This window comes from Asterias amurensis, chromosome 15 (assembly GCF_032118995.1).
Source record: "Asterias amurensis chromosome 15, ASM3211899v1".
NCBI lineage: Eukaryota > Metazoa > Echinodermata > Asteroidea > Forcipulatida > Asteriidae > Asterias > Asterias amurensis.
The window spans coordinates 1975124-1992384 of NC_092662.1; the positions used below are offsets into that span (position 1 = coordinate 1975124).

Sequence of the window (17261 nt, forward strand, 5' to 3'; positions counted from 1 at the left end):
AAGAAAAAGACTGCTAATCCGTCTAACACGTTATGTAGCGAAAAGTGTTTGCCAGTCCCAGATCATTACTTAATTATAATGGTATGATTATAGTAATGACACCCATGACTGTATGCTTCGTTTCTGAAAGGGCAATGGCACCAAGGTATTTTTCTCCTTGGTGAAGGTGACCCTATTTGGACATTGTAAATGTCTATTAGAGCATATTTTATTTTCAAGGGCAACAAGGCAATGACGTGGGCACAATTTAATAAAGCTGCTAAGCACAAAAACATGCTTAGCATGATATTTCTTCCTTGATAAAAACAGGATTACCAACCAAATTTCCATTTGTTGCTGCTGAAAATCACGTGGAAATTTGGTTGGTAGCCCTGTTTTTATCAAGGAAGAAATTTCATGCTAAGCAATTTTTTTATGCTAAGCAACTCTATGAAATTGGGCCCAGAGGGCATCGAGACTTCGTTGCCTATGGGAAGTATCAACAAAAGGATGCCTCAAAGTGAACTTAATCACTGTATCTCGCAAACATGAGGACACATGTAAACAAGTGCTTGGTATTTGAACCTGAAACTCTAAGGTTAACCCCAATATTCTCCCAGATCTACGGTAAGTGTTCTGGGTTACGTACACTTACCAACTCTCATGGGACCTTACGGCTTTAAGTCCCACCCAAATGACAAAGCAATAATAATTGAGGTAAAGTGTCTTGCTCAAGGACACAAGTGTCAAGACCGAGACTCGAACCCACACTCTGCTGATCAGAAGCACCAGAGCTTGATGCCGGTGTGTTCTTAACCACTTCACGGTTACGACAAAACCCGTGAAAAGAAAAGTTTACCACAGAAGTTGGAAACAAAATACGATTTGTTTCTCTCTCAGCCCAGATGCTAAGTCTCCGTCTTTGAAAACAATTGGTGGAAATAAAAAATAAAAAAAACATTTCCGGGAATTTTTTGCCGAGACAACAACAGAATAGATGTGTTCAACTTGGGGGAACCATTTGCGAGGGGTGAAAAGGTCATATGGTTGAAGTTTGCAGTTTTAGAATTGTGGTCGAACCCATGATGGGTGGGTGTAAAGGGCTTTTGATGACCGGTAGTTTCAAGCGGGTTCAGCCAGGTCGACGGTCTGTTTTTCAACCTAGCCGCCCGCACGAATGTTTTTTTTTTGTGGTTGATTCATTGAGGAATAACGTTTTGGAAGGGAAGGGGGGGGGGGTCATTGAGCCATTATGACAGACAGGAAAATCGTTCCCAGGAAGGCTTGAGAATTTTCCCCCAATCGAGTCCTAGGTCAGGAAATGCTTGGCAGGTTTAATACTTAGTTTGAATAAATACAATTGCCAGGCGGTTTTATTACGCACGACCATGGCCTGATTTTCATAAACTACTGAATCTGAAAAATGTTGCTTTTAAGCAATTTTCTGCTCAGCAAAAAAATGACCAGAACAGTCACATAAGGCTGCATGTGATATTGTGTTTTGGCTGGTGACCTTATTCTGGTAGGCATAAATCATGTTGTGCTTAAAAAGCTCGATGCAGTTGCCATATCACCATCACCTGCATCCTGATTCCTATCAAAACGAAACACACTTTAAAAATAAAATAAAAAACCAAAACAGAACCACCCCAAAACAACAAAACAACATTGATAAACATTTCCTTCTGACGACTCACTGATTTGAGATCCATCAGAGATTGTATATCCATTGCGTACATTAATTTTAAGAGGTTCCCCCTGATGGGCAGAGGGTCAAGTTAGTACCACCAAAAAATCCCACTCCGTAATCTCACAGTCTACCCCCTCTACGGTCTACCAAGCACGTCCAGGCAAACTCAGCCGCACCCACTTCACTCCCAGACTCTCTCCCTGTGAGCTTGGCCCACTTTCCGCTCCCCTTTCAAATCAGCACCCCTCCAGAGAGAAAAAGAACCAACAATTTGGACCGCCGAGATTGTTGACACCCTTTTGCGACCGTGACCCTCTACCCCCTAGCCCCCCCCCCTCCTTTTCCCAGAGTTGGTGACCCGACAGAGAAACAGAGGAAGAGTCTCCTACAGGTAAGCTGGCGTGCAAGCGGAAAAGGCTGGGATAGCTGTTAATTCCAGAAAGTAGGCCAGGAAGGCCACTGACATTGGAGCGGTTCGAGTTCTATGCCAAGGTTGTCATGACCGAGTTCACGCGTCCTTCCTGTTGGCTGATCCAGGGCATTGGCTTGGCGTCATAAAGTCAACAGAGGGCGCTACGCAACACTCATGATCACACTTTGGAAGGCACTAAAAACTAACCTCACCTCTAGAGCGGTTCGGAACTTTTCGTGTGCTCTCGGAACATTCCGGCACGGTTCGCGACGATCCCCCACGCAGCAGGTTTGGGGAGTTGTTACATAAGAGTGGACTAACCACTAGAACCTGGTTGTTAATGATTTCATGTCTAAAAGATGCAAGCACTGCTTCAGACCTCTTTATTCAAGTACATTTGTAGCAACAGGTTTGGGGAGTTGTTACATAAGAGTGGACTAACCACTGGAACCTGGCTGTTTATATTTTCATGTTTAAAAGATGCAAGTACTGCTTCAGACCTCTATGTTAAAGTACATTTGTAGCAGCAGGTTTGGGGAGTTGTTACATAAGAGTGGACTAACCACTGGGACCTGGTTGTATATATTTTTATGTTTAAAAGATGCAAGCACTGCTTCAGACCTCTATGTTAAAGTACATTTGTAGCAGCAGGTTTGGGGAGTTGTTGCATAAGAGTGGACTAACCACTGGGACCTGGTTGTTTATATGTTCATGTTTAAAAGATGCAAGCACTGCTTCAGACCTCTTTATTCAGGTACATTTGTAGCAGCAGGTTTGGGGAGTTGTTACATAAGAGTGGACTAACCACTGGGACCTGGTTGTTTATATTTTCATGTTTAAAAGGTGCAAGTACTGCTTCAGACCTCTATATTCAAGTACATGTGTAGCAGCAGGTTTGGGGAGTTGTTACAGAAGAGTGGACTAACCACTGGGACCTGGTTGTTTATATTTTCATGTTTAAAAGATGCAAGCACTGCTTCAGACCTCTTTATTCAGGTACATTTGTAGCAGCAGGTTTGTGGAGTTGTTACATAAGAGTTAGACTTGATGACAAGTCGTTAGGCGCTGCCTATTTGTCTGCCTTTCATGCAACAGTCACAGTGCGATGTTACACATGCAACAGTCGTAGGTAGCGCGCACACACACATACTGGGATCGAGGGTGTGTGCATCGTCCCCGTAGCTACGCCGCGCTGTAACTACACACCGCGCTTAACAATTACCGTCTTGACTTCAAGACTACATAAGAGTGGACTAACCACTAGGAACTGGTTGTTACGCTCGGGTATTCTCCGATGGGCCGAACCGCTGTGGAGTTTAGTATTCAGTGCCTTCCTCAGACTTAGGGTCACAGACGTTATTATATACCCATTATTATTGGTCAGTGCTTTGGGTGCACCACACTAGATAAGTTCCTGCTGGCTGTCAATGCTGATTGTTAAGATCAAAAACACTCAACAAGTATTTCTAAGTTTCTCAGCCTCTTGAAAACAAACCAAATAATATTTTCCAACATCTAAACTTAATTTTTCTTTAGATTTTTTTTTGGTAGGATAGCCGTTTAGCTTTCATAATAGGCTCATCCAAAGTATTAAAAAAACACCCATAAAGGACTAAACTGGCCAGACTCTGTCTGGGAAAAAACTACCCTTTACCTCGTAATGTGGCAAAATAGGACGATTTTTAGAGGTCTAGTAGTTGGCAGACGTCTGTAGCGGACGACAATGTCATCTTCCTCTCCTCATCTTGTTGTCAGTTTGTTGGTGATCGTGTCTCATCCCATCATACAGCATAGACCTCCAGCTGGAGGGGTGGTGAGCCAACTGAGGCCAAGATCTGGTGGGGATGTTAAAGTCTACCAAATCTTTGAAGCGTAGAGGTCTAGCTGAACCCAAAATGCTCCAGGTTTAAAGTTAACACCCACATGGGCACAATATTGGACCTTTTTTGTTATTAAGCTCATAGAAACTTGGCCTTCAAATCTTTAATTTTACAGACAAAGTAATAAAATAATAAAACAAAACTTGAAATTTATATTCTAAATCATACCAATATTGTGCAAACCCTTTAAAGAAAATCCATGAAAAGCTGTACATTATGTTCTAACCCTCATTAAGAACTTCAGCCAATCGAAGGCTAGAATATGATGCCTAGCTTACACTTTCAACAATGGAGAACATTACTTCACCACTGCTGTTGATATGTAATATCATATTTTATCATTACAAAATAATAAACATTCATGTTAAAATTCATACCATCATACCATGGTGCAACTATCATGAATTCATATCCCCAATGTACCAAAACTAGAATAATCTTTAAAAATAAGATTTTGTAGGCTAAATTTATTATTACTTTTAAAAGTAGAATATAATAATACTTAAACAATTTTAGAGGCTAATCGTCCTTACTCCCAACTGAGAAGCTAAATTGCGTAGAGCGCAATTAACTGGAAATTCTTTGTAGAAAAATGTACTCATCACGGATTTGAAAAGTGACGTCATTGAACACTTTTGGATTTTGACATTTATGGGAGTCAGATTTTTGACTCCCATAAATGGCCGACCGTTAGTTGGCACAGTAAAAGGAAAACCACGCAGTTTCGGGGCAAACTTGCGTGGATCATTGTATTCTACTTTTAAAACATCTTTCCAACCATATGCATTTTATAAAAAACGGTTACAAACGCTTTTGTTTTGACCAACTCGTCCGATCCAAGGCAACGTGTTCCTTTAACTTTATGTTAGAGACCTGTACGTTTTACCCCATTTTCATACAGACTTCCGAGTAAATTACAAAACTGAATATGACCTTGGAGTCCCTCTTTATAGTTCCATTTAAAGACTTGTGCATTCACCATTTGAAACAATTCTTACAAAAGATCCTACCCATTATATATATTGTTATGTTATTTTTCATAAACTACCCAAATCACGATTAATTTAAATGGTAGCAATCTTAATTTACTATTTGGGCATATAAATAATGACTTTCGTAAAAGAAAAGGACTAGCAAGCCAGTTCCATATGAGCTACGACCTTCCACTCAAACTTCGTGCCCTTTTTTTTAAGGCTACCTGCGTTTGACACAGTGCCTTAAAAATAAAAATCGGAAAACAGAAAGTCACTCGGTTCCGAATCAAATCATTTAGAGAGATACTTCTTGGTTGCCGCGGCGATGCCTTTAGCGCCCTCTTGTAAGTCGCTGTCTAGGTAGAAACTGAAAGACAACCGCATGCAGTTGGCGTATTTACCGCTCGGTGAGGCTCTAAGAAACGAGACAATTGAGATTGTATGTAAATGAAAAATCCTAAAAATTGGAATATAAGCTCAATCTTTTAGTGGATGGAGATAAAGGCAATCCATTGTGGGAGATGTTAAATGGTAGAGAGACCACGAAATAAATGTAAAAAATCAGGGAGGCAAAGTGGAGATTGGCAGGACACCGTAGCATGCATAATCGACATGAGATGGACCGCAAGATTTTCAGGTTGGCAACTAAGAACAGAGAAGAGAAAATGATGCAGACAGAAAAAGGAGGTGGAGAGACGACATTACATCCTAGCTGTGTACTACTTAATAAGACAGGCACAAGAATGAGGAAAATGGTGAGCACAGGAGGAGGGTTACATCAGATACTGGATGAACACGGCTTAGGCAAGGCTAGGCTATAGAGAAGGCTAGGCAAGGCAAGACTAGGCAAGGCAAGGCTAGGCAAGGCTAGGCTAGGCTAGGCAAGGCTAGGCTATAAGGAAAGCTAGGCTAGGCAAGGCAAGGCTAGACAAGGCTTAGCTAGGCTATAGGGAAGGCAAGGCTAGGCAAGGCATGGTTAGAGGTTTACAGATTCTCTACATCATCTCAAGGTTTGGTGACAACAATTTCACCTCTGTGATGGAAATTTCACATCTGTCAAGATAATCTGAAGGAGCAGGAAGACCATTGAAAGAAAATCCCTGAAATCAGGGAAACCGCTGCTATATCACTCCTGTACTACGAACTTTAAGTCCTTAAAAACAATATAGGCCCAATTTCATTGAGCTGTAAACCCTTTGGCAAGGCACAATAGAGATTTTCTAACCGCCAACTTCATTTCACATAAAGTAAAATCAGCAGAATATCAGTCACAAATGTTTTATATGATTTATCTTGCGCAAGGTCACGGTTTTCACTACAGAAAAGGGAGTGCTGTATTAGCAGGAGCCGCACAAGCATGCATGCAAACTGTGACTACCCTGGCAAGCTCAAAAAGAACCAACAAGGCAATGGCTTTGAAAGTACATGATCTCACACCATGCATGCACTGTGTGTGCATACACATGAAAATACACATGCATACAGACGACAGTTACGCAGCTAACTCGGGCGGGTAGCAGGCGCAAAGAAAAAAATATAACAAATAAAATATATGAATAAATGAAACAAAACTCAAACGCCCTGGTCAAGGGTACATGTGATAAGGTATTTATTCATGACAACAGGGCATGGTCAGTGGGTGCATTTAAGACAAACAAAACAGGATTTGTAAGTTGCCCGAAGGAAGGGGAAGGAACAAGCACTTACTTTTGACCGGGCAGAAAGGCGACTTTGAACTCCTCCTTTGCAATCTTGAGGACTTCAGCTGCGTCAGCTCCTTCGGGAAGCTCCACCCAGATGAAGTACCCACCCTACAGGGAGATAAACCATGTTAAAGATACTGGTAAAAACATGTTTTGAGTTTCTGCTGGAAGAGAGTGATGTTGTGTATTTGTCTGAGGTATTCCGGAAGTGAGTTCCAGAGTCTTGGTGCTATGTTGGAGTAAGCCCTGTTCCCGTAACTGGCGAGGCGAGTTCGAGGAACATGGAGCATATTGCTGATAGATCTTAGACCTGGTCTAGTTGTACGGGGTGTCAACAGATTGTGTATGTAGGGTGGAGCTGAACCATGTAGTGCCTTGAATGTGAGTATGATTATTTTGAATTGAATTAATAATTTGGGCCTGAAATAATGTCATGTTTAGAAACATAACACCGTATCTTGAAATTCTGGCTACAACCGAGACTAAAGTTTCAACTGAGAAATGAGCCGAGTTTTGTCCTACCTGTGGTTCTGCAACACGCACCCCTTCTGGCATCTCTGCTTGCAGAGTTTTCCACATTGCCCGTGACGACGCCTGTCAACAAGATCAAAATTGATATTTCAAAAAAATGTCAAGGTTTAAAATGCTTCAGGTTAAAGAGGTACATGATTACTGAAACATGCAATATAGGAACCTAATTTAAAACCTCCCCTCGCACCACATGGCTCATAAATTGTGGTTTTTTAAATTTGATGGTCTAAACATGAACATGTTGCTGACACAAACTAAAGACAGTATTTATGATGTGATGGTCAAAATATACTATGTACGTTGCAAATAAAACTAAAATACCTCTTCAGACAAAAAAATGTGCGCACAAATCTTATGGGTTTAGTTTTTCGACGGATGGAAAGAATATTAACAATAACAACAATAGTAATAAGAAGAAAAACAAAGTAAAATCTTGACGGAAATAATAGGCAATCTGACTACTAAGTAGGAACAGCTAATTATACTCACAGAGTATAATTATGGGTAAAAAAAACAAAAGAAAATATTCTTTGTCCCCGATGCAAATTTAACATCTCTTATATCGTTGCGATACCCCCTGCCAAAACATAGGATTCGAACTGCCTCTAGCTACTGGGCAACCTCGGTAGTCTAGTTGGTAAGACACTGCTCTAGAATTGCAAGGGTCATGGGTTCGAATACCACCCGAGTAACATGCCTGTGATGTTTTTTCACAGGACTTGGGAAAGTACTGAGTATACAGTGCTATTAAACACACATCGGTGTATGGGTAAAAACCAAAAATTAATATACTCACAGAGTAAGTTTTCCTGAGCCAAGCTAGATGATTCTGCACCAGATTCATCTCCAATGCAGCACCCATAATACCTGAAGCCAACGTGTTGAAGTTACCGCCACTCAGCAGATATGAACTGTTCAAACAAAAAGGTCAAAGGTAACAGAGGTCAAAGGAAACAGAACCTACATCAGCAGGGAACCAGTCATTAGCAATACAGGTTACATTATATCAGGGCCAGTTCATACTTCATGCGAATGCGAAGCGAAATTGACGTGAATTTGTAGTCACAAACTCCTTTCGCAGTGATATTCGCAAGTAAGTCGAGCAGAGTTCAACTGCTGCAAATTATTTGTTGCGAATTTGTTCGCAGGATCTATGAACCGGCGTAGGAGTGATCTTTGTTTAGTGCATATTTTTGAGAGAATGATTCCCTCAGCTTTATCATAGTGTATGAACAAGTAATAACATTTTTAAACACTTGGAAGTAATAGAGCCCTTTTTTAATATGAAATCAAATCCTTTTTGGACCCCCTTACATGGCCCTGTTGCCACTGGCCTTGATGCCCCTTCAAAAACCATTTCCGAATGGTTTTCAAAGACTTTCTAATGGAATTGCCCTTTGAAAAATAAAAAACGCCTTCTAATGGAATTGCTCTTTGAAAAATAAAAATCGCCTTGACCACTCAATGGTGAAAATTCATGCCTGCCCTTACCTTTTCCTCATCATATCAATGATGCGAGGAGCAGTCTCGAACCAGCCCAAGCGGACACCTGGGCACATGAACTTGGAGAACGAGCCACAGGAGACGACGTTAGCTTTGTACCCTGGGTCGTCCTTCTTGTCGTATGAGAAGAGTCGAGGTGGGGCAAGGCCGAGCTCATCGCCGCCTGTTGGCACCCACGAGAGTACATTGTAGATGTCATCAGAAACAACCAGAAGGTCGTACTCCCTGGCCAGCTCGATGATACGTTCACATTTAGCTGTTTTTACGGGAAAGATAAATAGTAAATCAATCAAAAGACTATTTAAAAGATGTTACATTTGCATTGACGATAACAAATATTATTTTGAGTTTTACCCTTACACAGTGTGTTAGCACTTATTATAATTATAATAACAATAAGACTTGTAATGCGCACATATCCACCCTGCTGGGTGTTGCAGGCGCAGAAGCACTATATACTTTCCAAAATGTCTGTTTAGAAAAAAAAAGGTTATTGGATTGAATCCCAACTGATGCTTGCGATTTATTTTTGTTCTCTTGTTCACAGAATCAGTAAATTAATTTGTGTCAAAATCAATCCTTTTGCTCGCTGAAGGACAAAAGAAGAATTACCACTGGTAAGCTAGTAAGCCTCCTTCACAAGCCTCTGTTAATAGATTTTTGTAATTGTCAAAAACGTTTCACAAAAAAAACACAAAACACAATGGTTACCTTTGGAGTAGCACAGTGTGGTAGGGTTCTGGAAGACAGTTATGACGTAAAGCATGGCACGGAATGGATGTGCGGCGGTCGGTTCCCAACTGCTCTTGGCTTTCATCTCTTTCAATTTAACCTCCAGTGTGTCTGTGTCGATCCCATCCTTTTGAAGCGGTACTGCCAAAAAAAAAGTTAATAAATAAAAAAGAGTCAAATTGACCCCTTGCACGCATGTCACAAGCGGCGACTGTGCCCATGCTCACCATTTCGGTTGGCAATGGGTTTGCGTCGCCTAGAATGCGCACTTCACTGAATAATGCACAGTGACATTATTGCCCACTAATGTGGGGCATCCAACAGATATTTTATTGCATGCATTGGCTGGGATGCACAAAACAAACAACAAACCTGAGAAAATTTGAGCACAACTGGTCGTCAAAGTTGCGAGATAATAACGAAGGAAAAAACACCCTTGTCACACGAAGTTGTGTGCTTTCAGATGCTTGATTTCGGGACCGCAAAATCTTATTTATGAGGTCTCGAAATCAAATTCGAGGAAAATTACTTTCTTCTTGAAAACTAAGAGGGAGCTGTTACTTCAGAGGGAGCTGTTTCTCACAATGTTTTATACTGCCAACCTCTCCCCATTGCTTGTGACCAAGTAAGGTTTTTTGCTAATAATTATTTTTAGTAATCACCAAACGTGTCCACTGCATTTAACTGACTTCACCGCCTATGGAACAATGTTCGATTAATAGTCGGTCCCACCTGGCACAGCTTTCATGTCGGCATCTTTGAAGATACCCAAATGGATAAAGTACGTCGGGTCCTCGACGAAGATGGTGTCCCCGGCAGTGAAGAAGTAAGAGAGTAGGAAGGACATAGCCTGGGTGGCTCCCCCCGTCGTCAACAGATCATTGCTGAAAGCAAATAACGGTAAGCGACAATCATTACACATCAAATTCTTTAATAGATTCATTAGGAATGGCCAAATCAATAAATAATCAAGACCTAATTTCATAGAGCTGCTTAAGCACAAAAAGTATTACGATTAACAGCCAAATGACCTAGTCACATGTACAATTTGTGACGGGTGTCCTGCTTATTTCTGCTCAGCAGAACATTTTTAAGCAAATTTTCTGCTTGGGCAGCCTTATGAAACTTGGCCCCTGGTTGAATCAGTGGTTCCTTTCACCTCTGTGGACTTTGGTTTGAATCCCGCCTCAGACCTGGAGGCTTGCATGTGGATTGAATTTTCAGTCCTGAATTTGTGTGTGCGGTGCAATACCTTCAAATGAAAGCCTACAACCAATTTAATAAACAGCTATTTTAAATCTAAACAATGATTTAAAGGCAGTGGACACTATTGGTAATTGTCAAAGACTGGTCTTCACAGTTGGTGTATCTCAACATATACATAAAATAACAAACCTGTGAAAATTTGAGCTCAATCGGTCATCAAACTTGCGAGATAATGATGAAAAAGTAAAAACACCCTTGTCACACGAGGTTATGTGCGTTTAGATGGTTGATTTCGAGACCTCAAGTTCTAAATCTGAGGTCTCGAAATCAAATTCGTGGAAAATTACTTCTTTCTTGAATATTATGGCACTTCAGAGAGTGCTGTTTCTCACCATGTTTTATACCATCAACCTCTCCCCATTACTCGTCACCAAGAAAGGATTTATGCTAAAAACTATTTTGAGTAATTAACAATAGTGTCCACTGCCTTTAAATCATGATAACACAGTACCTATAAAATCTAAATTCGGGGGTCAAGTCAGCCCAAAAGTCAAAACTAGATATTTAGTATCTTGTTTCTTTAGCCCAAAACAGTGCCCCAAATCCAATGAGCTGTTTTCATGAGTAAAAAGTGTTTAAAACAAATTATATGCTTATAAGAAATGAGCAGGATACCAGTCACACATTGTACATGAGACATGGTAGTTTGGCTGGTAACTGTACTCTGGTAGGCATAATTTTGTTGTGCTTAGTTATTTTTAGTGTTTAAGCAGCTTCATGAAATTGGGCCTAATTTCATAGTAGCCATTACGCATTTAATGTCTTTGATAAGAAAAAAAAGTAAGTGGGGCACCAGTTGCAACAATGTAAACTCCATGGAATTTAGGTTGGTAACCAGTTTCTGTAAAGCAAGATTTTTATGCTTACATGCTTTATGAAATTCGTCCCATGGCTAGATGTTACACATCCATCAGTTTATGGGCACTTACCAGTCAACCGGCATGCCATACGCGTCGCTCAGGAACTTGGCTAACTCGATGCGGCAAAGTGGATCTCCGTAAGGATTACCGTACTGTAAAAGATCTGCTTCACCTGCTGCTTCTTCACCCTATGGAGAAATAGGATGAAAAGATTAAGTCTTAAGTTTTGTGTCGTGGCCGAGAGGTCAAGAGACAGGACTCGAGCTCTGGTGTTCAAGTCCCGGTCTTAACACTTAAAAGATCACATTGTCTTGGATCGGACGAGTCGGTCTTTGAAAAGCGTTTGACACGCATAAGGTTAGAAAGATATTTTAAAAGTAGAATATAATGATCCACACAAGTATTACTCAAAATTGCACAGTTGTCCTTTTATGTCGTGAACTATCACAGTCGGCCAATTTATGGAGTCAAAATTTTGACTCCACAAAATGGCCGACTGTGTGACTTCTCGATGTTTTCAAGGCATGTTTGTGTGGATCAATATGTTCTACTTTTATTTTATCTATTAACCATTTGCATTTAACCATTTGCATAACAAACGGATTCAAACGCTTTTCAAAGACCAACTCGACAGATCCAACGCAACGTGTTCCTTTAAATGCCAACTCCATCCACGATTAGCAAGGTGACAGCCGGTACCAACAACAACCAAATCTCTAGCCACAGCATTTGCGAACAAACCCCAACCCTAAGAAATCTGAAGAAAAATGTTGATGCATGAATCACTTCTCAAAACACTGAATATGAAAAAATTTCACCCCCCGTCCCTAACTCCACCTTTCCGACCCCATCTCAACCTACCATCCTCTTCGCCGCAGCCTTCCACAACAACCCAGCTACAATCTTGAAGTTTGTCATGCCCTGGTACACCGAGGGATAAATGCTGACGAATACCGACCAGAGTTCCTCTGAACTGAAATTGGTTCTGGGCGAGAAAACCAATCTCTTGGATGTCTGTGCGCCTTTCCCCGAACAGGTAAATATACCTCCATGATGAAACCAGTGATATCAGATAGAATTTCCTCCGTAGCTAAGTCCAGCTCGACCTTTTGCTTTTCCTTGCTTTGCTCTTTGATCCTTTCCTCTGTTTGTAAGAGTGCAGGCCTTGAACGTCGCCTTTGAAGAGGCACAACAATTTTCCTCACCTAAGGAGCACTTCTATCGGGAAATTTTGTATTGGAAGCTTGTATTGGAACCTTGTATTGGAAGTGTTAGGAATTTCTACTGTAATGGTTGAGAATTTGACTGCTAGGTATTTTTTTGTATATAGGGTTTAATTTGGTTAACAATCCCACTATTGACACTTGTTTAGGCTCCAATGCATTTCAGTTGTTGCATGGTGCCTTGGGGATTTTGTATAGAATTTGCCACCCAGTTGTGGCAAACCAATGGACCCATATATATTGTTAACGCTATCATTCTCTTTGTTTACTCTGTTGACCCCAAGTGGGCGATGCTAAATCTATATATGAAAGTTCATGAATGATGTTTGGAAATGTTTAGAAATTAAAATTACGAGTTAGGCCTTTTTAGGGTGCTTTCCAGAAAATTTTACCAATCCTTTATACAATCGGCTGGGAGAGATTTGACAGGACACAAGTACTATCAGACTGGTGGTAGGAGCTACGACTTGTTGGATGAAGGACAAGCATTTTTAAAGAATTTGAATTTATACTGTGCAGAAACCTCCTCAAAACTTAATGCCAATACTCTTGAGTGGTCATGTTTGTTACTTCAAAACTAATCCTCATTGACATTTAAAAAAATGTCCATACTTGTAATATATCCACCCGCAGCCAGGCAGTAGGCCTATTAATATAAGTGTGTAGTACGCTGTACGGTAGTGTAGTTGGAAAAATTTCTGAATCTTGCTAGCTAGGCCTACCACTTTTTCACTAATTTTTTAGTAAAGTTAATAATTGATACTATTTTTTTTTTTTTATTATAGCGAATGAAAAAGTGGTGGCAGGATACTGAAACTTTTCGAGTTGACTAGCCCCTAAAATTTAAGGACTCTGGAGTAGAGGACATGCTACACTTAGCTGAGGAGTCTACTCCGATCCATAAGGTTCGTTCCACCATAGAGCATGGAGCAAGGAACCTCCATTATATAGTTCTATGACTAAGGTCAACAAGAAAACAGATCTTCCCTTGGCTATGCCTCACGAGTTGGCACAAAAAAGTACGGATGGCTAAAATTAAAAAGCAAAGCGCTATACGATATGGTCGATCTTTTTCCTAAAAAGCCATGATTGATGTAGTTTCTACTTCCGTTCCACATCCTTGGATAAACTTACCATCCTTTTCACCGAGGCCTTGGACAGAAGACCAGCAACTGCTTTGAGCCTGTCCGGCCCTGGGCCACCGACGGTTAAGTTCTGTTTCACGTTCAAGAAGAGACCCCTCGACTTGAAATCATTCTCCGCCATTGGACCGGATTCCGTGATTTCAGTTCGTCGTTTCTTGACGGGAATGCATGATTCTGCCATTGTGGACGACGACGTTGACGACAAACAGCGTATCTTGAAGGAGGTTTGGAAGGGAGATGTTGCTGCTGTCAGGGAGGGAGAAACAATGGGGGAAAGATATCTGGCACTGGTTAACGCTGCCCGTGAAAGTCTTGCAGTTGCAGGCAAGAACATTGTGTTACGCAAGTCGCAGGTTGTCGTCTGCTGATGCGATACGTGTAGAATAAGACAACTCGACACTCAACCTTTGTCCTCAGTATGAGTTTGTGCGTCCGGCCCCCTGTCCTTTGGTCACGCGACTGTGGGCTATGGGCTCGATCCCAAAAAAGGAGGTCCGGTCCCGTGGGGAAATGATACCAGTCAGTTTCCCTTGTGGTTTTTGAGGAAGGATTTATTTTTTGAACGATTATTTTTGTACGGTACTTCCACCAACCCAACTCCCCTTGTCTGTCAGGGTGAATAAAATGACCAGTTATTATTATACCTCCTCCATGATCAATTCTACCATGGAGCTATAAAAAGCTCCATGATTCTACCTAGGTCTATCGATATAGTGTGTTTTCCATTATTGCTCCATCCATTCATGGTTTTCCCATAAAATCTGTGATGACGTCAAACAGTTTTGCAGCTATACTTAGAGTAATAAGTTATAAAAGAAATTAGTTTCTGCCTATAAAACCTATTGAAGAAGCATCATAATCTTGTCCGTAATACCACAACATTATGTGAACCAAAGTAGCTCAAAATTCTTCACTGATTGCCAGACATTCAATATATTGTTGCAGTCATTATTTGTACTAAAATTTAAGGAAGAAATCAAAAAAGAAATTCTGGTCAGTGTGGGGCTCGAACCCACGACCCTCGCGTTATTAGCACGATGCTCTGCCGACTGAGCTAACCGACCTCATGTCACCATTGCCAAATTGTTACAATAAATACGTTTTAACAGGAGAGCACGCCCATTATGACGTCATTAGGCAATTAGCATATATCATGTGACCATTTACAATGCGTGTCGTGTCGTCATGGTCGTGTGTACATAGACCTTTTCGCAAATACCGGGGCGCGCGCGTAACGCTTGGAATTAGGTGCATTGTGGTCTAGCTGGTAGCAAAATTTGATCCATATCTATCCCACAATGCACCTCATTCAACAGTCTGCGCTTGCGCATTGGTATTTGCGATAAGGTCTATGCAATACACCTATAGTCTTGGTGCAAGACGTTTCTCGTTTCCCTTTCACGCACACCGCGGTCAAATTCACCGACAGCGCGCGCGCCCACTCACCTTAGTCCACTCACCGCCCCCCCCCCCCCCTCCGGCTCCGGGGCGGTGAGTGGGGAGTCGGTGTGCGCGCGCTGTCGGTAATTTGGCCGCGGTGTGCGTGAAAAGGGAACGAGAAACGTCTTGCACCAAGACTAGCAATACACCATGCAAAGTGGGCCCTTTTCGAAACCAAAGCTTAGATCGATCAAGGTTCCGGTGTCATGACAAAAACTGTCCGCTGGCAATAAGTGTCCGCTGAGCATGTGCAGTAGACCCTGGACACTATTTAGCATGTATTACGTGACAAATAGTGTCCGCTCAACAAAAAGTGTCCTGGCGCCGTGCTGCACAGTGCTGATTTATATTAAAAGTAAATACAAGCCAAAAAAAAATAGACGAACAGAACACTCAAAAGTATGTCAAGATTAGTATCTTATCATGAAAACAGTGCAGGTTTAAAAAGTACGACTTGTGAAAGTGCTAAAATGCTCTTACGAATTATTTACAATAAAATACAACGAAGAAAGCGTTCAAGTAAATACAAGACATGTATAATAAAATACAACGAAGAAAGCGTTCAAGCAAAGACAAGGTTTTGCGTGTCTAAAAATATTATGTTATATACAAATTACACTAAAAATTTACCATTTACAAAAATACATGGAAATATAATATAAACAACTCTGAAAAGTATTACAATACAGGCGAAATACGAAAGATAAAAATAGTACGAAATAATTAAAATCAGAAAGAGACATTCAAAACAAGACAATGAGACAATAAAATTAGTAATTAAAATCAGAAAGAGACATTCATGATTAAAACCTGTCATTTAGAACATGAACAGCTGTGGGATAAAAACTCTGCAAAGTACGGTTGGATCCCAGATTTAATTGAACGGAAACTATTCTTAGACCGCATGGGCTGAAAGAGGGAATGTGCTTGGTGAAACTGGTCATCTACTATAGAGAGGGCTCGTTTTTTAACTCGAGAAAGATACAGTTCATCAAGTGATGGAAGTTGGCAACCTATGATTTTACTAGCGGTGCGAACGATCCGGCTGATACGCTTCCGGTCATCGGCTGTTGCATTGCCCCAACAAACGATCACTCCAATCACCGCTCGGTAGAACTCCAACAGAAGTGGCTGACTGACATGGAAGCTTCTCAGCCGTCTCAAGAAAAATAATCTTTGCAATAAGTGTCCGCTGAGCATGCGCAGTAGACCCTGGACACTATTTGGCATGTATTACGTGACAAATAGTGTCCGCCCAACAAAAAGTGTCCGGGCGCCGTGCTGCACAGTGCTGATTTATATTAAAAGTAAATACAAGGCAAAAAAATAGACGAACAGAACACTCAAAAGTATGTCAAGATTAGTATCTTATCATGAAAACAGTGCAGGTTTAAAAAGTACGAATTGTGAAAGTGCTAAAATGTTCTTACGAATTATTTACAATAAAATACAACGAAGAAAGCGTTCAAGTAAATACAAGACATGTATAATAAAATACAACGAAGAAAGCGTTCAAGTAAAGACAAGGTTTTGCGTGTCTAAAAATATTATGTTATATACAAATTACACTAAAAATTTACCATTTACAAAAATACATGGAAATATAATATAAACAACTCTGAAAGTATTACAATATACAGGCGAAATACGAAAGATAAAAATAGTACGAAATAATTAAAATCAGAAAGAGACATTCATGATTAAAACCTGTCATTTAGAACATGAACAGCTGTGGGATAAAAACTCTGCAAAGTACGGTTGGATCCCAGATTTAATTGAACGGAAACTATTCTTAGTAGACCGCATGGGCTGAAAGAGGGAATGTGCTTGGTGAAACTGGTCATCTATAGAGAGGGCTCGTTTTTTAACTCGAGAAAGATACAGTTCATCAAGTGATGGAAGTTGGCAACCTATGATTTTACT

The 17261-nt window shown here is 40.8% G+C and overlaps 1 protein-coding gene and 1 non-coding gene across 2 annotated transcripts; both read right to left on the reverse strand.

The window, feature by feature from the left end:
* Nucleotides 1-4274: 4274 nt before the first annotated feature.
* Nucleotides 4275-14391, reverse strand: LOC139948346 (uncharacterized). The gene is made up of 9 exons (XM_071946483.1): nt 13888-14391; nt 11600-11718; nt 10137-10288; nt 9384-9545; nt 8661-8928; nt 7966-8080; nt 7161-7232; nt 6643-6746; nt 4275-5350 (listed from the first exon to the last, which is right to left on the reverse strand). The coding sequence occupies exons 1-9, from the start codon at nt 14230-14232 to the stop codon at nt 5227-5229; spliced, it is 1461 nt and encodes a 486-aa protein (XP_071802584.1). The 5' UTR covers nt 14233-14391; the 3' UTR covers nt 4275-5226.
* Nucleotides 14392-14889: 498 nt separating this feature from the next.
* On the reverse strand, nt 14890-14962 carry Trnai-aau (transfer RNA isoleucine (anticodon AAU)). The gene has a single exon. It is a non-coding gene; the product is annotated as a tRNA-Ile (tRNA).
* Nucleotides 14963-17261: the final 2299 nt, after the last annotated feature.

Bases quoted from the DNA above. Each gene is read 5' to 3' on its own strand.
- LOC139948346 (XM_071946483.1), bottom strand. From the start codon at position 14,232: ATGTTCTTGCCTGCAACTGCAAGACTTTCACGGGCAGCGTTAACCAGT. The intron at 8,081-8,660 runs GTAAGGGCAGGC...TTGTTTGAACAG, and splicing joins ATTGATATGATGAGGAAAAG to TTCATATCTGCTGAGTGGCG. The intron at 5,351-6,642 runs GTAAGTGCTTGT...CTCGTTTCTTAG, and splicing joins GCCTTTCTGCCCGGTCAAAA to AGCCTCACCGAGCGGTAAAT.